Source organism: Carassius auratus, chromosome 17, assembly GCF_003368295.1.
Source record: "Carassius auratus strain Wakin chromosome 17, ASM336829v1, whole genome shotgun sequence".
Taxonomy (NCBI): Eukaryota; Metazoa; Chordata; class Actinopteri; order Cypriniformes; family Cyprinidae; genus Carassius; species Carassius auratus.
Genome location: NC_039259.1, coordinates 5,033,594 through 5,057,051, shown reverse-complemented (window position 1 = coordinate 5,057,051; position 23,458 = coordinate 5,033,594). Strand labels below are relative to the sequence as shown.

Genomic DNA, 23,458 nt, shown 5'->3' with positions numbered 1-23,458 from the left:
GGTTATAACTGATTCCACCGATATACTGCTGTTAGGATATCCTGTCTTACATTAAAGCCCTTTAGCTTTCTAAAATGGGATAATCGCTGTTGAGTTTTCTTATAGACACTATTTGCCAGCTGTGTAAAAGATAAATGCCTGTAAGTCTCAGTGCCCAAATATGTAAAGGCCTCAACCTGTTCCACTACCTATCCCCCAGCTTAAGTGTGCCTTCCACAACACAGCTCTTTAGTCTCATATCTAACTCCAGCTAACTTTCTTGGAACCAGGACCACAGAATCAACAAATTGCCGATATGTAACCAGGGATCGATCGTCTCTCATACAAGACAAGAAGGCCATGTCATCAGCATATTTTAAAAGTGACAAGCCATTGATATCACACTTGATTTTGTTTGTGTGGGTATATATATTATAAATCTTCATAAAAGGGATCTTTTTGATGTTAATGCAATGCTTCCAAGGGACCCAAGGTTTTCTGTTTGGGTAAAGACTGACTTTCTTACTTGGTATCACATTATTAGCACAAAAAGTCATATGAACAGATGGAATCATTAATCATATCCAAATCACCATCATTGCTCTGAAAAAAAAAACATACTTCTCCCAATTGGTAAGCTCAAGACATCCTCTTAGGGTCTCTACAGGGTCATTGTTCCAAAACCTGGATCATTTTTCATTGATTCTTGTGTGTTATCAGTCTTTGTCTGTATTTGGCAACAACAGAACTACATTATGGTCCAAAAAGCCAAGAGGAGGGAGGGATTTAGAGACATAAGCACCAGGAACATTACCAAAACACAAGTCCGGCATCTCGTCCAGAGGAGTTGGAAAAGTAAGCAAAGGATCCATCATCACAACTGTTAAAGTCTACAAGCAGAAAGATAGGTTGATCAACTGTTCTTGATACAGCATTATTATAAATGTCCGCAATATGTTCAGCTGTAAGAGTGTTATCAAGACCAGGAAGGCAACAATTACTGTTACTTGAGAAAATTCATGCAGTAAATAATAAGGTCAAAAATGACACAGTCATTATTTCGTAGTGGCTAGAGCAATCAGTCTCACGTACCATAAAATTAGCAGCCCATTTATCATTTACAACCATACAAAGACTGCCTTTAATTAATTTCCCTGTTTTTTTTTTTTGTTGTTGTTGTTGTTGTTTTTTTTATGTGCCCCAATCATTTGAAAGTGAAACCATCCAAATTCAGCACATTGTCCATAGACAACCATGATTTAGTCAAACGTAACAAACTCCAGTTCCGATAGTCAGAGTCAGTTATGATCAACACAAAAAGTTCATCCACCTTATTCAGCAAAGTCCACACATTTAATAAAAAAATGGCAGGTAAAGTGAGCCTATTTCTCTGTCTTCTCACCCTGTTCCTGATTCTGCCTCTTGACCCCCTTTTCCAACTAATTATTTTCCTCTGAAGGAGCTTAGGGATTAAATCCAAAAGTGGCGATGTTCACAAAACGATAAAAACAAAATGATTAAAACATTATAAAAACACAACAGCCTTTACTGCGAGTCGCTCAAACAAAGGAGCAACCTGCCATACTACACAATATAAATGATACAGCAGAATCTCAAATTATAGACTCTTTATAATGTCATCAATGTGTATCGTCATACCACCCAACCCTATTGTAAGGATGTTGCTATGCATTAGCTAAGGTGTTCTGAGTGGTTTTGACTGCATTGCCATTTGATTGCGTAATGTGTTCGTGAGGATGCAGGGGCGATCTTGTAGCTCAAACAGTAGAGCATGCCACTAGGTCATGTGGTCATTTACTACAAAATGCATGAAAAATGTAAATGTGTACTGTGCATGCAACATATGTCGCAAATGTGTTCCTTCTTAAATGGTTCTTTCTCCAGTTACAAATAACTTTTTCACTCGTTTTGTTAAAAGTCTTAAGTCTGAAAACTTAAAAGCATACTTCTCCATAATGATAATAATTTTAAGGATAATTAAGGTCCATTGCACAAACGTTTTGTATAAGTAATATGCCAGGTTATCGGGTTAGTTATGAGTAGGTCTGAATTATAGACCAGTACTTTGGAAACTGAAGAGCTGCTTGTGGTTCCAGCAAACCCATCATTTCATCACATTTTCACCATCAACCATAACTCCTTCAAAAACAGCCAGAAACCTTGGAGTTACGATTGATCATCAGATGACTTTCTCAGACCACATTGCCAAAACTGTCCGGTCCTGCAGATTTGTTTTACTCAACATCAAGAAGATCAAGCCCTTTCTTTTGGAACATGCTGCACAACTCTTTGTTCAAGCTCTTGTTCTGTCCAGGCTGGACTATTGCAATGCTCTCTTGGCAGGTCTTCCAGCCAGTTCTATCAAACCTTTACAATTAATCCAGAACGCAGCAGCAAGATACATTTTTAATGAGCTGAAAAGAAAACATGTCACACCTCTGTTTATCAATTTACACTGGCTTCCAATAGCTGCTCGCATAAAATTAAAGGCATTGATGTTGGCATACAATATATATATATATATATATATTAGAAACTAGCTTTCTAATCTTTTTGTATTCTATCTATTCTCTTTTTATTTATTATACAATTATAAAAATAAAAAAGACACCTAACACTAGCTTGCTCTATTCTTTTCCATTCTATCTGTTTTCTTTTTATTATATTATTTAAAAGCCCTTGCTAAGTGTAATGCATTTAACGTAACTGAGACGTAACTGAGACGTAACGTAACTTGTTATAGCACTTATATATCATTGCTCTTTGGTTGTTTTTGATTGCTTCCAATATCCTTATTTGTAAGTCACTTTGGATTAAAGTGTCTGCTAAATGAGTAAATGACTAAACTTTGTACCACCATTTATCTATCTATACAATCCTGTATCAGACACTTTCAAAAACAACACAAATCAATGCCTTCCCAAAATCAAAAGATGAAATACGTCCTCCTGCTTGTTGTCAGCTGTGTGCTGGGATATCCCACCATGCCTTAGATCAGCCGAATGAAGAAAGCCGACTCACCCTGAGAGGGCTGTCATGAAATGAACTGTCGTCGCATCCAAAGACCTCTTGGTGACAGAGGCTTTGATGCAAACCTGAAGATGTCTGCTCACAAGGATGCGTTGCTATAATAAGAGATATGTACGCAGTGTACAATGCCATGAAAAAGGGTTTTAATTGGATGGGATAATTGGTTGCATATAAGGCACTCAGAAAAGTGTTGACAAAGCCACAAGGTCAATAAATGTGAATATGAAATACTTCTCTCTGAAGAGAAAGGCTAATGCGACTTTGTGAGTATCACTAACATGTCCCTTTACAATAGGTGATTGTCTTCAAAAAAAAAAAAAAAAAAAAAAAAAAAATTAATGGTATACTGGTTGAACGTTGCTTCACATCCCGATATCAATCATTAAGTTAAGTGGTCTGAATGTATTTATCTGTATTTATATATTCTGTAGAAGGCATAGGACCAAGAAATGTTGGTAACACTTTAGTATAGGGTCCAATTCACACTAATAACTAGCTGCTTATTAGCATGTCTATTATTAACAAATTGGCTGTTTATTAGTGCTTATAAAGTAAATATAATGCATGACATCAATAATCCTACCCAATACCCTAAACTTAACAACTACCTTATAAACTATTAATAAGCAGCAAATAAGGAGTTCATTGACGCTCGGTCCGAGCATTTTAAATGGCTTTTCTAACTGCCTGTCAACATATGTATCTGCATACAGTAAGTAAAACAGATAACCAGATTGTTAGAAGTGATATGATATGATCCCAACACAGTGGACATTGCTCCTTCCTTGAGCAGCAAAATCCGTTGACATTAACTTCACTTAAGGACATGTACTGTAATTAGGAACTGCTTGTGTAGCCAATCGTAGTAATTATGTCTCTGGCATTCAGGTCTTTGAGCATATATGCGTTCAGGGGGCGTGGGTTTGGACAGGTACTACAGCGAGGGTGGGACATTCGTTTTCAGTGCTATCAGACTTAAGTCAGCCTTTCCCAAGATCTCCTAACTGCAACTTTAAGATGAAGGCTACATTATATATATATATATATATATATATATATATATATATATATATATATATATATATATATATATATATATATATATATATAATTATTATTATTATTATTATTATTATTATTATTAATAATAATAATAATAATAATTAATGATATAGTGTTTTCTGCAGTTTTTGCAAAAGGACCAAAATAACCAGTTTATTATTATTATTATGGTCACCCTTCAGTTAGGAGAACAATTCTTACTATTATCTAACCATTAACTAAAAATTCTCTGAATAAGACATTAATATGTGCTTTAGTGCTAATTAACAGACAGAATGCTAGTATATACATGCTAATAAGCAACCAGTTAATAGTAAGAATTGGCCCTTAAATAATCTATTATATGCTATTTGAAAGATTAATTTTGGTTTATTTACTTTTAGCACACTGCCGTGAGGCAATACCATTTTATGTTTTTATTTATTTATTTTTAATCAGTTGCAGCAGATTTGCCGGCTGCACATCCATAATGTGAATCTCTAGTTCCACCTCATCCCAAAGCTGCTCTATTAGATTGAGATCTGGTGACTGTGGAGGCCATTTGAGTAAAGTGAGCTCATTGTCATGTTCAAGAAACCAGTCTGAGATGATTTGAGCTTTGTGACATGGTGCATTATCCTACTGGAAGTAGCCATCTGAAGATGGGTACACTGTAGTCATAAAGGGATGAAATATACCTCAAATGTCAACTTATGTCACTTCTCATAGTTTCTCACATGATCAAGTTGACTTCTGAATGTATGGACAGAGACAGTAGAGAAAATGGTGTCAGAATATAATTTTTTGGTGCAATATTGTGTAATACATTAGTATGTTACTCTTATTCAATGATTCACCATGTTCTTCAACTTTACTTGAGCAATACAATATGCCTGTTTGGAATTGCGTAGGGAAACTCCAAAAATCCCTGGAGGGAAAAATGAAATGCTAAGCAGATAATCCTGTCAGCCACATTCAGGATAAGCATATTAGGATTCATTTTGGCATAGTGAAACAGACACTACACTCTGTGTCTCGTAATTCCATGACTAAAGTCCAGCTTACGTGTATCATTTTGTGTGGCTTTGGTCTAATGGTGCCTATACTGTTCGCTAGTTTCTAAAGAAGGTAAATATTAAATCTGTAAGAAGTCAAAGTTAGATTGACGTTCGATCTCTAGGATGGAAGATGACAGCCTTACTGTGGACTGAGGAAATATTTCATGGGGGCTATAAATTATGAAGCCACTCATAACAAAGCACAAGAAGACTTGATCTGTGGTGTGAAGGGTCTCACACAGCAGTCAGAAAGAAGAAGCTGAGCGGAATTATAATTTATCTTCATGTGATATTCGTTTTGTTAAAGGAAGTATCTTTTTAGACCAACAAAAAATTAAAATAAATAAAAAAACGTAATAATTTTCCCTCCAGCATTTGCACCTACCTATAAAAGAAAGAGGTGAGATTCTGTAAACCAAGGTCTTAGCATGGTTTAGAGACTGCCAAATTACTGTAACTCACCCCTTCAACTGAATGGACATCATTTAAAGTATTTGCAGCAGACTATTGTTTATTTTAAGCTTTATTTTACAGTCCTCTTCGAAGTGTGCACTGCTTATTATAGCAATTACAATATCTGGGTAATAACTAGGTACTAACCCTGAATTCACCTCTAAACCTAACCTTAGCCCATGTAATTATTATAAACTAAACTTGGGTCAGTACACTTTGGGTACACTGCAAGTGCATGTACCGTAAAATTAAGTGCTTTGTCTTTAAGTCCTTTTGAAATCACATTGGATATTATAATAAGTTATTATCATTTTATGTCATGTAGAATCCCAATGACAACATGAAATGACAGGGAGCAGTGTTTGATCAGTTTAGAGTTTTAATTGTTTTTAGATTTTAGCATACAGAAAAGGTGAATACAAAACTGAGAATGAATTCAAAATCAATTTCACTAGACAAAATAAAAGTTAATTAAAAAAATGGGAGGGGGGGAGGGAGCAATGAATAAGTTTGACGTCTTAGACCTCATCGAACAAATACAACATAGATTTGAGTCAAATTCAGTATTCAGCAACGATAGGATCAACGATAGCATTATATACAGTGAGTACAGTCGGCTAGGACAGGGAATCCAGAGATCCCCCTCTTCTCTTGGAGACCTTTTCCAATATTCTTTTGAAAAAATTTGTGGACTTCTTTTTGTGTCTGGGGCTTTTGATGGAAGAGCAATACAAGTTGTTACTCTCAAGAAGGGCTTCTCTTCCTGGGATTGTGTCATGAGGTTGTTCTTGGCAGCGTGTGAAGGCTGCTCCCCAAGCCAAGAGTGGGGCCTGGTCCTCACCAGCGCTCATAAATGTTTGACTGATGTTCACAATGTTTCTGGCCCATTACCACAATGCAATGGCTTATTGTTCCAGCTTCGAGGAAGAAAAAGAAGAAGAAGGGGGGACAAGTATTTCTAATAACACTGGAGCCCATGTGAGAGTTATCCAAAATGTTGAGTATGTGAGGACGATCCTATGATTCTGCCTCAGGTGTCGGAGGATTTTTATTTTAATAAAAACAGGAGAAAACTGAAGTGCTGTTGTAATTTGAATGCAAACACCTCTGAGGAAAAAAGTCTCACCCTTGTGTTTAATATGCATGGTACATTCTGGACAAGAAAAACATTGTGGCAGACATGGTAGTACCATGGTTCTTTAAAGTACCTTTTAAAGACTGTAGTGTAAAAATATGGTAATCATTCAGTATTCATAAATGAATGTATTTCATAAATGAAAATGTTGTTGTTGTTTTTTTTGTCATGAGTTGATATTTCTTGGTACTTCTTGACTCCAAAGCATATAACAAAAAAATTGCTTTCACCAAAAATGACACTCTCAAGATTATGTATATCAAACATTTTAATATGATTTTAAGTAGAACCGTTTTTTTTTTTTCTAATGAATTATTACAATAACTCATGAAACAGTGTTCAAACCTATGCAGTAGTAACTATTATGACTGCAAAGCTGATGTACGTGTTTCTAAAAGTACGATATTAAGCACCTTTTTGTATGAAATGCATGATGAAACTTGAAATATGAGTTAAAATGTTAAGATATTTTGAAGATAAATATAGTTGTGTGAAAAGCTCTTTTAATTGTGTTTGAAATGTGTTATGTAAAAATTAATGCAAAAAATCTGACAAAAATAATTTACATATTTTTGTATTCAGAAGGCTGTTCTATCACTTATCATAATATAATATAATATAATATAATATAATATAATATAATATAATATAATATAATATAATATAATATAATATAATATAATATAATATAATATAATCTTAAAGTGCTTTACACATTTTTGAAAAACTAAATATCATCAACCATCACCAATGTGCATCATCCACCTTGCTTTAAAATATTAAAAACTGTCTTGAGTCTTGGGTTCCAGTGGCTCATCCAATGATGTGAGTTAGGAGACCATAGTTATTTCTGCCACTATGATTATTTATGCATTTTAGCCTCTGATATTACCGTGCCAGAAATTAGTCAGTTCACCTTTAAACAGAGTGTTGTTCTTTACATTACATCCTTTATTAATAAAGTCACCTTGTCATAGCCTATATGCTATGTTTTGTTTATCATTAGTAGCAAGTAGCTTATGAAGTCTCTTATAATCACATTGGCCAGAACTGATTGGGGCACGAGTACACAATGCAGGCAGCACAGACAAAGACATTCAATTATTTTTTAGAGACTGAAATTTGATTGCATTGGCTTTTTATTCCACACACTACATGAAACAGCAGTAACCCTCAGAAGTAATTTTGCTGGAACTAACGAGCAGAGAGAGGGAGGGTGTTCCTCACTTCAGCTAAAACAGCTTTGATGAACGACCGCTTTCCCATGGCACACGTCGTCATTAGCCTGACACCAGATTGAAGTTTTAAGAAAAAAAGGAAAATTGATTTACCTCTATTTTGCTTTGGAGCAAATGGTTAATTCCTTGAAATTTGGATCTACTGCCTAAATGCTGCAAGAGCTATTGCCTCTTTCTTTTTCTCTGTCTCCAATACGAATGACAATTTCAGCAGCTGCTGCCTATGTAACAAGTCTGCATTCATTTACTATGAAATGCAACATGAACATCCAATGACCAGTTGAAGAATTGTAAAATAAGTTGAATCTGTACAGCTGAATAAATGTAATTTAGTTAAGTTATATGTCTTTTATGAGCATAATGGGATTGGCTTTGAAAATGGGCTCTGTAAAAGAACACTTAAAGCTGAGTGTATGTTGAAATAGTGCTGATTGATTCTTGAAGACAGAGAGAGATTCTGTATGCAGGTCTTTTTACCTGCAGAAATTGCATGTGCACAAGCAGACTGTAATAATGGCAATCTTCTCCTCTTTGACAGACACTTTTCCAGTCGTAATAAATAGAGGAGATTGAGTCTAGTGGTCACATTTTGTACTCCAGTGAATATTTCTCTGGTAAAGTTTCTTTTTAAAAGTCAATATCTGAGCAGGTAAACATGTCAAATACAGTCTACAAGAAAGCTATTGAACATGTCCACACTTAATGCTGAGGAAATCACACTGACTCCTACAGCAGGGCATACTGTCACAAGAATGTATCTTGTCTTGATGTGTAAAATACAATACAGTATATATTGTATAATATTTGATGTCTAGAATTATCTATTTCATTGATCTTTAGAAAACAAACCTATTGTCACGTGTTGGTTTCTGTTTACTGTAGTTCCATTTTGCTCCTGTTTGGTTAATTTCCTGTTCTCTTCATTAGTTAATTATAATGCATTAGTTTCCACCTGTGTTTATTATTCATCTCAATTGTTCCTTATTTTTATTCATTTATAAGCCCTTAGTTTCTGTTTCTTCTTGGTCTTGAATTAATGTTGTTTGAATGGTCTACATTTGTTTATGTTCATTAAAAGACTTATTTATCTCCACTCCTTCTTTGTGCTTTCACTAAAACCACGACCGCCTGACAGAATCCTAGACCAATTACAAAGGAAATGACGGCTGAGGATAAACTATGTACACTGCGGCAGAGTGGTCGGACATTAGAGAGATATTTGGAGGAATTCCTCACACTTTCCAAAGAGGTGAGCTGGCTCAACTCTTCGCTTGGTGGCTGTTTACAGCTGAGGCTGGATGAGTATATAATTAGCTGTGATCTCCCCACATGTGAATTTCCCCTGATTGAGCTGATTAATCTCATCCTCTATTTGAACAATTTCAAATCCGAGGTGGAAGAAGTCCAAAATTTAAGTTTCTTCTTCCAGCCCCCTATGGAACAAGCCGTGCCTCCCCAGATCACCTCACGCCGGGTACCACCTGCCCAGGCCAAGGCATCCCTAAATTCTTCAAAGCTCTTCCCCAGTCCTCAGCCCAGTATCACAAGCTGCTTGGAGGTATCGATCGCCAGCCGCTCGGAAGGCAAGATGGTCGGCCACCGCTGACTCAGGTCCGTCATCCGTCATCTATGTCTCCTGAGTTTCCTACATATCCACAGAGCTTGCTCCAGTGTCAGCTCCAGCCCTAGAGCTAGCTCCAGTGTCTGCTCCAGCCCCAGAGCTGACCCCAGTGTCTGCTCTAACCCTAGAGCTCGCTCCAGTGTCGTCTCCAGCCCTAGAGCTCGCTCCAGTGTCGTCTCCAGCCCTAGAGCTCGCTCCAGTGTTGGCTCCAGTCCCAGAGCTCGCTCCAGCCCTAGAGCTCACTCCAGTATCTGCTCCAGCACTAGAGCTAGCTCCAGTGTCTGCTCCAGCCCTAGAGCTGACCCCAGTGTCAGCTCCAGCCCTAGAGCTTGCTCCAGTGTCTGCTCTAGCCCTAGAGCTCGCTCCAGTGTCGTCTCCAGCCCTAGAGCTCGCTCCAGTGTTGGCTCCAGCCTTAAAGCTCGCTCCAGTGTCGTCTCCAGCCCTAGAGCTCGCTCCAGTGTCGTCTCCAGCCCTAGAGCTCGCTCCAGTGTTGGCTCCAGCATTAAAGCTCGCTCCATTGTTGGCTCCAGTCCCAGAGCTCGCTCCAGCCCAAGAGCTCGCTCCAGTGTCTGCTCTAGCCCTAGAGCTCGCTCCAGTGTCGTCTCCAGCCCTAGAGCTCGCTCCAGTGTCTGCTCTAACCCTAGAGCTCGCTCCAGTGTCGTCTCCAGCCCTAGAGCTCGCTCCAGTGTCGTCTCCAGCCCTAGAGCTCGCTCCAGTGTTGGCTCCAGCCTTAAAGCTCGCTCCAGTGTCGTCTCCAGCCCTAGAGCTCGCTCCAGTGTTGGCTCCAGCCTTAAAGCTCGCTCCAGTATTGGCTCCAGCCTTAAAGCTCGCTCCAGTGTTGGCTCCAGCCTTAAAGCTCGCTCCAGTGTCGTCTCCAGCCCTAGAGCTCGCTCCAGTGTTGGCTCCAGCCTTAAAGCTCGCTCCATTGTTGGCTTCAGTCCCAGAGCTCGCTCCAGCCCTAGAGCTCACTCCAGTATCTGCTCCAGCACTAGAGCTCGCTCCAGTGTTGGCTCCAGCCTTAAAGCTCGCTCCAGTGTCGTCTCCAGCCCTAGAGCTCGCTCCAGTGTTGGCTCCAGCCTTAAAGCTCGCTCCAGTGTCGTCTCCAGCCCTAGAGCTCGCTCCAGTGTTGGCTCCAGCCTTAAAGCTCGCTCCAGTGTCGTCTCCAGCCCTAGAGCTCGCTCCAGTGTCGTCTCCAGCCCTAGAGCTCGCTCCAGTGTTGGCTCCAGCATTAAAGCTCGCTCCATTGTTGGCTCCAGTCCCAGAGCTCGCTCCAGCCCAAGAGCTCGCTCCAGTGTCTGCTCTAGCCCTAGAGCTCGCTCCAGTGTCGTCTCCAGCCCTAGAGCTCGCTCCAGTGTCTGCTCTAACCCTAGAGCTCGCTCCAGTGTCGTCTCCAGCCCTAGAGCTCGCTCCAGTGTCGTCTCCAGCCCTAGAGCTCGCTCCAGTGTTGGCTCCAGCCTTAAAGCTCGCTCCAGTGTCGTCTCCAGCCCTAGAGCTCGCTCCAGTGTTGGCTCCAGCCTTAAAGCTCGCTCCAGTGTTGGCTCCAGCCTTAAAGCTCGCTCCAGTGTTGGCTCCAGCCTTAAAGCTCGCTCCAGTGTCGTCTCCAGCCCTAGAGCTCGCTCCAGTGTTGGCTCCAGCCTTAAAGCTCGCTCCATTGTTGGCTTCAGTCCCAGAGCTCGCTCCAGCCCTAGAGCTCACTCCAGTATCTGCTCCAGCACTAGAGCTCGCTCCAGTGTTGGCTCCAGCCTTAAAGCTCGCTCCAGTGTCGTCTCCAGCCCTAGAGCTCGCTCCAGTGTTGGCTCCAGCCTTAAAGCTCACTCCAGTGTCGTCTCCAGCCCTAGAGCTCGCTCCAGTGTTGGCTCCAGCCTTAAAGCTCGCTCCAGTATCGGCTCCAGTCCCACAGCTGGCTCCAGTGTTGGCTCCAGCCCCAGAGCTCGCGCCAGTGCTTGCTTCTGCAGAGCACCCTCAAGAGTCAGCTCCTCCAGAGCGCCCTCAAGCATCTACCCCTCCAGAGAGCCTTCAAGTGGTCCCGGCCTCTATGACTGTAGTCTTACTACTGGAATCCTCCTCCGTTTTCTTCTTTGGGTCCGGTAGAAAGGCATGGTCAGCAGGCTTGAGCAAGCCGCTGCCCGCAGGCTTGACATAGGCGTGATCAGCAGACTTGAGTTATGAGCTGCCGGATAGCTTGATTTCCGAGTGGCCAGAGCTCCTGAGCTGAGACCTAGATATGGAGCTTTGGATAACTGGGGGATGCTGTGGTTTGCGCAGGTGGTTAGAGCTGTTGGTGCGGTATGTGGAGGTTCCTGGCAGGAGCTGGAGCAACTTGGCGTGTTCCAGAGAGGGTTGGACGATGAGACTTAGGCCGTGGCCTAAAAAAGTCAGAACAATTTAAATAAAGGATGAGGTTAATCAGCTTGATTAAGGAGAAATCACTCACAGGAAAATTGCAGCTGATAGTCTCATCGTCGAGCCCTAGCTGAAAGCTCGCACCTAGAGCAGCAGCATGCCAGCTCATCTAGCTCGAAGAATTCCTCAAAAAAAAAAAAAAAAAAACTCTCCAAAGTTGTTGTTGTTTTACATTTCTGATCACAAAATATATTTTTAGGAATATAATATAATACAATATTAGGACAAACTTCCCAAAAACATAATCATAATCAGCAACAGTTTTGAGTTCGAAATCTACATGCAAAACTGCTGCTAGAGATATTGTGGAGTTGGACCAAATGGTGTGAAATTGTTTAAAAATCTTATAGTTGCTGAGATACAGACCTTTCTCATGTGACAACAAACCTTCACTATACTTCAGAATAATCATCTTAGTCCTTATAGTATTTATGTTATTGTAACTTAAACAGTAGAGAATAATGAATAATGCTAGAGAATGCATGAACTTATAACTGTGATGTAAACTAATGTAAACTTTAAATGCAATATAAAGTAAGTTGTTTACAACAAATGCATTTGTCAAATGTATTAATGCAATGCCAAGCCCCACAAAACTTTTCAGGCAACAGGTGTGAGATTAACAAACAATACAATACTTCCATCTAGTGTTTGCTTTCAAAACCACAAAGACGAAAAAATAGAGCTTATTTTCAGTGGATAAATGTTGCAACATTTTTTTTTTATTCGTATACATTTCAAGTTCTGTCTCTTTAATGATCCAAGGTCAGAAAAGATAACAGATTTCTGCTTGCAAAATAGGTCTGGTCTATATCAAGGTAAGTTTTAACTAATTGAAAGGTTTAGATAACCGTGGCAGACATGAGGGGAATCAAGCAATCTTCAAGGTCTTGTATAATTAAAATGAATGTTTAAATAGGAATTAGTGTAGTTAGCTTTTCTTAAACTGGAGGTCAAATGTTAACTGTTTAATGAAGGGTACTTTTTTTCATTAGCTGAGGGGCAAACAATGCACAATTCATCTTTCAGTGATGTGCCGTATCATTTTTCACCAAAAGAAAACAAATATAATTTTATCAGACTTTATTCATTTTAACATAATCAATTGAATTTACTGCAGTGGTAACTTTAACCTCTGGCGGCGTTTACTTTTTTTGTTTCTTTCTCTTCTTCTTTTTTTCAGGTTTGCATTTTAAATTTTAAATTCTGCAAATATTTCTTATCATAAATTAGTTAATTATTCTTGATAATTACTTCCAAATAATGAGAAATTGCATTGCAAATTCTGAAAATTCAGTATAGTAATTGTGATAACTAAAGGCTCAATTACAATACAAAACATAACATGTGTTTAATAAATTGTAACAGTTACAACAATAGTGTACAAAACTGCAATAAGGCAGTCAGAAGGCAATATTAGCGCTTGGAATAAATTGCATTTTTCATTTCATTGTTGATTTTATGCCATGTCAACAGTCATTGGCACACATTCAGGCTCTCTTCAATCAATATCAGTGCTACATTTGCAGTGCTTTGTTTCTGGCTCTGTGGGCCTTTCAGCATGAAGCCCAGGGCAGTCAGCAGCCTGTGAGAATTGGCTGTTAGCCATTTTGAAGGATAAGAAGTCAACTAAGTTGATATTTAATATTTTCAGACCTTTGCTCTTACTAAAATCCACAAATGTAGTTTTTTATCAACTTCTAAATATTAAGTGAAACCATTTCTAAAATGCATTACAAGCCTAATTTCAGTAATGATTTCCTCTTTGAACTTCCTAATCTAACAGTAAGCAAAACACGGCTGTTCTAACTAAGAACAGAAGCAGAGAACACTCAGCGTTCAACATGAGGGGTGTTCTAAATATTCCAATGGTCTCCTATGACATCAGGATTGGGACTGACAGACTTTAATTAGACCTGAGGCCTGTCCGCATGAATTAAAATTAAATCCCAATACATATATTTTAGCTATTTATATTTTGGATTTTAGTTTTGCTATTACTGCTGTGATTGCTTAGCTGGTCCCCTATCATGGGATGCTGTGTTCCCACCTGCCCTTAAGTGACTTAAACAAAGCCAGCTGTCCATGCTGGTCCATCAACAAGACAACCATCAAATCAGCAGAAAGCAGCGTGGAAGTGTATGTCAGATTGTAAGCATACTGTATATAGTATTATTTCAGTATAACTTATTTTTAAATTATCTTGTGCCCCCCTGGTTTCAAACTACCCTTTGTATTTTATTAACTATTATTATTAATTAATTTATTTATTTATTTATTTCAGAAAGCATCAATTTACTTCACTTGCAGTTATATGTTATGAAATTAGTTGAGTACATCTTTATGTTTAATGTTATAATTAGGCTATATTCATTGGATACATCTATGGACTAGTATTTATGGTAAGCTAAATTGTAAGTTACTTTAATGTCACTACTGTTAAGCATATTTCGTATAGCAACCCTTAATTTGTCCTTCGTGAACAAATCTGAGCACAAAGTATTAGCAGTGATCCCTTTTTTTTTTTAATCTTCGATTAAATAAAAACTATACATTAACGCAGTTTTTTGTGTTGTTTTTTCTTGCCTCCAAAATTACCATATTTGTATTTAAAATATGCTTACTTTTATGTTATATTTAATATTTCTTATATTTCAGTAAGATAAAATTAATAAAAATTACATTTCCAGTGAGTTCAAAGAGCCAAAACCTAAATCTTGACCCTCTTGCAGTAGGACTTTTATCTGATATTGAAGTCTCAATCAGTGGCTCATACAATTATTTGGTTTTGTTTGTGTGAGTGACAGTTTTTATTAAAAAATAAAACATATATATAAAAAAAATCAAATAACGTATATAATAGTAGTCTACATTTAAAGTTAATATATACATATATAATAATAGTTTAAAGCATGAGAAACTATGTTTTAAACATATTGTTTTGAAATGTTCTTTAAAATTAAATTAATTTGACATGATTACAATGATCTGTAATTGAGATTAGTGCATGCTTACAAAGTGCACTTTTAAAAATATATATTTCACTGACCAACTGTAGGCTACACTTAAAATATAAACAAAAATATTTGGTAAAATATATGTACTTACTATTACAATATCAGCAAGTACTTTATTTATTTATGTATTTATTTATTCATTCATTAATTTATTTATACATACCTTTAAGGTTTGTACAGGCTAAACTACACGTATTTCGTCGGCGTGATGACGTTGATTGTCGTAATTTAAAAAGGGGGTGGGGGCTTTTGTTTTGACGGCGATGTGGCCCGGAAGTGCTTTGTTCTCTGCCAACATTACACTCGGCTAGTCGTTACTGCGGAATAGGTAACAAACTAGATGGGTTTACTGCGACAAAACAGTGTCGCCTTTTAAGGAATCACAATGCCATTAAGAGCAGCCTGAGATCAGAGATCAAGTTATAAATCTGTTGACTGATTGTTATGATTGACGTTAGCCTTTGCTAACTGCGACGTGATTCTGTGTGATTAAATTTGAGCAACAGCTTTCAAATAATCGACCAGGTCAATGTACCAAGAGCTCCGAACCGACTTTACAGCAGATCAGCAGTGGATACTCGTGTGTAGTAGTCTGACCTGTAAGAATTCGTGCATAAAACTTACCAGCTATCCAGCTAATACACCAATCCAAGCACGTTAACTGGGATCTGCTGGCACCAAACATCGGTCGATTGTACAGGATCTGCTGTTAAACTTTAAAGTGATTCTCAGACTGATATCTTGAGGTGAAATGGATGACTTCAGCTCTATCAGTCTGCTGTCTCTGGCTATGCTAGTCGGCTGCTATGTGGCTGGAACAATCCCCCTGGCTGTCAACTTCTCTGAGGTGAGCCCTAACTTGAGTTGAACATGTCTACAATAGTTTATGGTGTGCTCAGTCCTTGAGAGTTTCTCAGTGTACCTTCTTGCAGCGATAAGTTCTTTCCAGAAAAATAACTCTGAGAAGATAGTCAGCCATCATGTGCAGTGCTGATATCTCCAAAAGTTTGCGCACCCTTGATTTAAGCTTTAAATGCTGAATGTGATATCAACCGTAAGTTTATACTGAAGACACACGCTGTTTAATTTGCCACCTACGCTGTATTTGTTTAAACTTTTGTCAAGGAACTGATTTTAAAATGCGGTTTAGAATGATTTTCTGGACAAACGAGCTGTATCGTTTATTAGCCATCAGAACTTGTTTGTAGTGACTAATGCAGAAACGTGGGAGGCATTTAAAACTCTGAGGTAAAGTTCATCATTTATTTACACAATCATTTACTAATATTTTACTAGGTACACAACCGTTTAAATACTGTTTCTTACACTCAACAGGGCAACATTTATTTGTTCCAAAATACAGCAAACTGGTAATATTGTGAAATATTATTACAATTTAAAATAACTGTTTTTAATATGCTCTGAATGTCATTATTCTGTGTTGACAAATCGGAAGCCATACAGCAGCCATAACTTCAGGTGTCAGTATCATAACTGTCCAGAAATCATTATAAAGTTTCATGATTTCTGTGAGTTGTGGTTGTGCCTGCATACTTTTTCTGATGAATATATTTTAATCCCTTTTTTTATAATATCCAGCTTTTTCCACACGAAGTTGACCTGACATCAACCCCACCTAAATACATAATATAGTGACCTTTATGCAAGTGTTTGACTGCTCTTCTGTCTCCAGGAGAAGCTGAAGTTGGTGACGGTGTTGGGAGCCGGGCTGTTGTGTGGCACTGCGCTGGCTGTCATTATTCCAGAGGGAGTTCATGCTCTCTATGAGGAAATGCTGGAAGGTGAGATTTATTTACGTACTATTCAGTGCACAAAATATTTCATAGTTTTGGGCGAAGTTATTCATTCCTAAATCCTTATCTGTTATGTAGATGTTTATCTTTAGGAATGCTTTCATGTGTGGTAGGCATTCTGCTGAGGCTTGTAAAACTGTCAGCTAAACGACTGACTATATATGTGTGGGTGTGGGTGTGTGTGTGTATGTGTACTATAAACTACTAAGAAAATGTAGCTGACACTTTTGTAGCATTGTATGCTATTAAATGGATCTGATTATATAAATTCTAATTTAGTTGTATCACTTCTGGCACAAAACATCAATGATTTTTGAACAAATTAATCTTAATCAGAGTGACATCATTGAACATATTTATACACTACTGTTTTAAAATTCACAGCTGGTAAAACATTTTAAAAAATGCTTTTGAAATAAGTGTCATTCTCACCAAGGCTCTATTTATTTGATCAAAAATGCAGTAACATCGAAAACGAATTGCAATTTCAAATAACAGTATTTGTTTAATTTGAAAATATCATTTATCAAACTGTCCATCACTTCATATGAGACGGAGCAGGTTTGGATATGATGCTGTGCACAAGTACATTGTGACATTAATATAGCTTCATAGTGTTTTGTCATGCTAAACCACTGCTTCTTGCTACTTTATGTTAGTATTGACAAAGCTTTAGTTAGTTCCCATTACCGATGATATAAATGACTCCAAAGCTGTGCCCACTCATGTTTTGGTTCAGATGGGCACCACCATGGCCACGGGCAGGTGGAAGCGGGAGTCTCTGAACCGAAGGTTGTAGAAGGAGTCGTGGGACAAAGCGCTGAACACAGCCACAGTCACGAGCAGCTCCACGCTTACATCGGCGTCTCTCTGGTGCTGGGCTTCGTCTTCATGCTGCTGGTGGATCAGATCGGCAGTTCTCACATGCACAGCACTGATGGTCAGTAGGACGCTGGTGGTTTTGTTTTATTACCTGTTGAAATGGTAAAACCTGTCTAAATCGGTTCTCTCCACATGTTTAGATCCAGAAGCAGCAAGGACTGCTAGCTCTAAGGTCACCACCACACTTGGATTGGTCGTTCATGCTGCAGGTGAAATAGAAAAGGACTGTGAATGAAACCTCTTTAGTTGCAATATCCTAATCTTTTCTACTAGTAGCTCCAGGTTGTATTTGTGTCTTATTAATATGTTAAATCTGACCGCTGATCGTGTTGTATTCTCTCTGTGCTCCAGCTGATGGTGTTGCTCTCGGAGCGGCTGCGTCCACGTCTCAGACCAGCGTCCAGCTCATTGTGTTCGTGGCAATTATGTTGCATAAGGTACAGTCAATCTTGATTAAGTTACTTATGCTTTACATTGTGTATTAGGTTATCGTGCTGTGAATATAGGACTCTTTTGATAAATTGTTTGCGCTGTTCCATAGTTGTATCGATTTGTTTAGAAATACCTGCAGATTGACTGAATGTAAATGCAGGCACCTTTCCAAATAAAGTTGTACAAATATTTAAAACATAGACTCGATATATTTGAAATACCGTATTTTTCGGACTATAAGTCGCACCTGAGTACAAGTCGCATCAGTCCAAAAATACTGAGTAAATGAGTATTTCTGCCATGATGAGTAAAAAAAACATATATAAGTCACACTGGACTATAAGTCGCATTTATTTAGAACCAAGCACCAAGAGAAAACATTACCGCAGCCACGAGAGGGCGCTCTATTTTCAGTGTAGACTGCAGGAGCACTGAGCAGCACAGAGCGCCCTCTCACGGCTGTAGACGGTAATGTTTTCTCTCGGTTCATGTCAAATTAATTTTGATAAATAAGTCGCACGTGACTATAAGTCGCAGGACCAGCCAAACTATGAAAAAAGTGTGACTTATAGTCCGGAAAATATGGTAAGTTAGAAAAGAATTAGTGAACATATTTCGTGTAACTTGACACAAATGTGAATGAGTACCCGAACTTCATTTTTATTTTTATTTTTATGCACACTCTCCCAACAGGAGTTTTGCATGTTATCTGAGACTATGTCTGTAAAGCATAGCACTGTTGTGTATTTTTGTAATGATAATTGTAATCATTATGTAAAAAAAAATGTAACATTTAGTTTTTTTTTTTGGTGAACAGTGTAGTTTTTAAATGATATTTTATACCCATGAAATTTGATTACGTCTGGCGCATCTTGATACGTCTTGTATTCCAGGCCCCTGCTGCGTTTGGACTCGTCTCTTTCCTCATGCACGCGGGTTTAGAAAGAAACCGTATCCGGAAACATCTGTTAGTCTTTGCCTTGGCTGCCCCTGTTCTGGCCATGCTTACCTACGTAGGACTCAGTCAGGTATGTTTAAGTATAAAAATAAATAAAAAAAATAACACTTTACAACAAGCTTCCATTTGTTAACATGAAGTAACAATGAAAAATACTTCAATGAATTAATCTTATTTAATGTTGTATATATTAATGTTATTTAACGAACCTGAGCTAGCATGTTTTAACAGTTAACTGCTTTCTTTTAAATAACTTGCATTAACAAAGATTCACTAAACAAGAAAGATTTTTTCGTACTGTTCCTTTAAGACCTGCACACATCTGTATCCGTAATCTACTAATTACCCCGTTTAGTGTCCGTTTTATAACTTCACAGCAATAACTTCAGATGCTTCACCAGGGTTCCAGAACAAGCATGGAGACCCACGCTGTGTTTTTGATGGGAACGGCCGAGGTGGCAGAGTGAAGGTTGCTCACCTCTGGCTCTCTGCTGTGAAACAGCCCATAATTGTGCTTCTTTAGACCGATCACTGAAATGCAGAAAAGCAATGCAGTGTTACCGCTGGGACGCCAACGAGCATCCCAATAACAATACTGAATATTTAATGTCAGCAACAAAACAAGTTTCAACCACTCTGACTGTGTCCTAGATTCACCCGTCATCTAACACTTATTCTCTTTTTCCATCCAGAGCAGTAAAGAGGCACTCTCTGACGTCAACGCCACCGGCGTGGCAATGCTGTTTTCCGCCGGCACCTTCCTGTACGTAGCCACAGTGCACGTCCTCCCAGAAGTGGGCGGCATGGGCGGCCACAGCCACTCGCCTGGAGCCAGTGCAGGGAAGGGACTGAGCAAAGTAGAGGTTGGAGCTCTGGTTCTCGGCTGTCTGATTCCTCTGGTGCTGTCCATCGGCCACCAGCACTAGTGTCCTTCACTCCAAGCAACAAGGTCTGAAAAGTGTAACCGGGACTTGGCCACAGATGTGGTTTGAATCATGCCTCCGTCCGTTTCTAAAAGTTGGCGGTTGGAGTGAACGCAGGAACATTGCCGTTAGGATCAAGAATTGAGAAGCGCCTATGGACTTCTGGAATGGGCAGCCCTGTCCCTTCATAAAGCCCCCTGGGCTGACCGCTTACGATGGCCATACACCAATAAACGCGATCATGTGTCCACCTCTTAATTTGATGTTTTCTTCAGTGGTGCTGGTTTACAAAGATTCGGTTACTGTTGGTTCGTCATGTATGCTTTAAATTTGGTATTCAATCGGTTTTTAGATCAAATTTGTCCACGAATCTTTTAAAAGGTGAACCCAGCACAATTGTGCCCATTTGCAATGATGCTAAACGTTTAGACGCTTTACAAACATTAAATGGATTGAGTTTAATGTCCCTCTTTTTCTACAGCGTCGGTTAGTTGTTTGAAACTTTGATCAAATTTCAGCTTGCCTAAGCTAGTTAGCTAAAACACTTTTCATTAAGAACATTTCCAAAGTTGTCTGTTTTTACACCATTTTTCAATGTAGTTTTATTAATGCTAACAGTTAATGTGGGAACATGCTCTGATGTCCGGGGCTTTGTTTCCCTCCTCTAAACTATAGTACTTTATTCAAAAATGTCATCATGTGTGTGGTTATTGGACAAATGACATCTTTTTTTGCCAGTAATATTCAAATCTTTGGAAGTACTTGTATTTTTGCAGTAAATTTCAAACAGTTGCATATTTCATTTAAATATTATTGTCAAATGACACTTGAGAAATGTGTTGTGCAAAGGCTTGCTGGTGGACATTGATCTGTTCAGTACATGTACAGCTTTATTATCCGACTTCCCAACTATTTTTCAAACCTGACTGGTTGTTTAATCCTGATTTAAGGTCATTCAGATGTTTTGTACTGTGATGCCTGCTCCGAGCAGAGTCTGTGTACTGTAAATATGTATTCTTTGTATAAATGACAAAAAAAAAAAAGCCCTATTTGACATCCTGTTTGACACTCTAAGGAGTTTTTAGTCTCATTTTAGAATGGGAAGGAAAGATTGTTTTTTTTTTTTTAAATGACGACTGTTGATACTTCCATTTTTATTTGGGACTTCTTTGAGAATTTGAGGTCAGTTGGAAAGATAGATGCTGCTTTGGTCGGCTGACAGTTTTAAATCTGCAAACGGGAAAGCTGCTGTGTTCATCACCAAGTTACTTAAAGGTTGCCTCTGAAGCTTGAATAAGAAAATGTTATTAGACTTCTGGGGCCCACTTGGACTCCAGTAACTCCCTGTGGTCCTGGTTTACCGTCCTCACAGTGTGTTTGAAAGCTGTTAGTGCTTCTAGCTCTCTAGCGCCCTCATCTTACCACAGCGCACAAGTGCAGCTTCAACCTCAAATTCTGAAAAAAACCCTGATGAGAGACTTTCTGCTGATTTGTGTATAATTATTATTTTATGACTCCATTTAAAGGGAAAACTAGATAAATGTAGTCTCATTCGAATACTACGACATGACCTCCCAGAAACCTGGGACAGATGTATAATGGAAATGAATGGTGACTGGATAGATGAAGGGTTGTGCCAAACTGACTTATTTCTGCTCATACAGTCTCAGAGATTTTACAATGTGGCGAGATTTGATGTTTTGGGCTTTTATGTGATCATTCCACAAAAAGGACTATGCCTTATTTTTCTCACAGTTTTTTTTTTTTTTTTTTTTTTTTTTTTTACTTAAAATGGTTTCACAATGATTTGTTCATGATTTTAATCTTTTTTTTTTTTTTTTTTCAGATACTTAATATGTACCTTATTTTGCCTGTCTAATGACATTTGGAATTGCATTGAGAAATATTTTCACTTGTGAATTAATGAAGCAAATAAATGGTCAATGAGTACTTGTTTAAAGAAAATTATTGTTATTGTCCAGTAATAAAGAAATAAACAGCCAATTTCATTATTATTATGTCTATTATTTTACATATTTAATAATAGACTCTTAAATATCTGAATTATTTGTACAAAGATGTGTATGTTAAAAATAAGTTCTTAGGTATCTTTCCCCACATACAACAGTTTTTACCCTAATAAAGGTAAATAAATATATATATATATATATATATATATATATATATATATATATATATATATATATATATATTAGCATTCTTAATAACAAGATAGCATTGTAAATGATGATCATGTTTGAAAAGTGATGTATGAAGAAATTGGCATCATGTCATTTCAAATTAAGCTGAAATTGTGAAAACCCCTCTGATAATGTAATACAACAAAGTACAAAGTTTCTACTTGTTATTCTACTTATTATCTTCAGCATCTCTGGCTAAAGCTTAACTTGAGTTAAACCAAGATCATTCCTTTAATACCTACTTTACTATGCAAATGGCCTTTAGTCTATGTGTAAGTCACTGATGAAGTGTTATTAAATATAAATCCACCGGATCTGGAAGCTGTGTTAAGTGTCTAGTGCACATAATCCCTGACCCATTAGCAAACAACACAGTCGTAAATGATACCACAAGCCAAATCACTGTAAACATGACAGATTTACAAGCGTATAGATTCAAAATGCGTTTGGTGAAGTTGTTTGGACAGGAATACATCTGTAATCTGAACACTTATGCACACAACAACACCAAATGGCTCCTCAGTATGTTAATCTGTCTGTGAAATTGGACAGCTTGCTCTTTTATGTAAGAACTACATCTAAAATCTCTTTTCGCCACCTGTCTAATATATGTGTGGTTAGTATAGTCACTTTTGTCCCTTTGGACACATTTTGGGAATGAAATGCCTTAATCATTTGTCTTTAGGCTGTTTTTTTTTTTTTTTTTTTTTTTTTTTTCATAAAATAAGTTACGTGACATACAGTCAAGTATGGTGACCCATATTCAGAATTTAACCCATCCAAAGTGCACACACATTCTGACAAAATGTAAAATGTATCAAAACATTATATATATAATATATAAAAAAACAACATACAAATTGATTCACACATCACATCTCATAATTTATATTAAGTATGGTTTTTACTGATACTCTTGTTTCAAAATACAGTAACTTTTGACAAAACTTTATTAGGGGCGAAATGTGTTATTTGTAATTGTACACAAGACAAAACATTTTAAAGCACTTTTAAAACAGCCTAGAGACTTACCAAAGTGTTACACATTAAAAAGAAATAAGTAATAAAAAATTACAATATATAAGAAAAACAAAAAAACAATGAGCAGAATACACAAATATCACATTTAAAACAGAAACAAAAATCAACACATAACACATGCTGAAGGCTAAGGAGAACAAATTAGTTTCGAGGAGAGATTTAAAAACTGCTGAAGAGGGGTCAATTTGAAGTTGTACTGAAAAGCTATTCC

The 23,458-nt window shown here is 37.9% G+C and overlaps 1 protein-coding gene across 1 annotated transcript; it reads left to right on the top strand.

Annotated features, from left to right (window-relative positions):
• The first annotated feature begins 15,274 nt into the window (after positions 1 to 15,274).
• On the top strand, positions 15,275 to 21,970 carry LOC113117025 (zinc transporter ZIP9-like). The gene is made up of 7 exons (XM_026285383.1): positions 15,275 to 15,843; positions 16,690 to 16,798; positions 17,550 to 17,750; positions 17,833 to 17,901; positions 18,044 to 18,129; positions 19,018 to 19,152; positions 19,775 to 21,970. Exons 1-7 carry the CDS (start codon positions 15,748 to 15,750, stop codon positions 20,006 to 20,008), a joined length of 930 nt encoding a protein of 309 aa, XP_026141168.1. The 5' UTR covers positions 15,275 to 15,747; the 3' UTR covers positions 20,009 to 21,970.
• Positions 21,971 to 23,458: the final 1,488 nt, after the last annotated feature.

Excerpts from the sequence above, each read along its gene's own strand:
- LOC113117025 (XM_026285383.1), top strand. The coding sequence starts at position 15,748 with ATGGATGACTTCAGCTCTATCAGTCTGCTGTCTCTGGCTATGCTAGTC. Across the intron at positions 17,751-17,832 it reads TCACATGCACAGCACTGATG|ATCCAGAAGCAGCAAGGACT; the intron begins GTCAGTAGGACG and ends CCACATGTTTAG. Across the intron at positions 18,130-19,017 it reads TGGCAATTATGTTGCATAAG|GCCCCTGCTGCGTTTGGACT; the intron begins GTACAGTCAATC and ends CTTGTATTCCAG.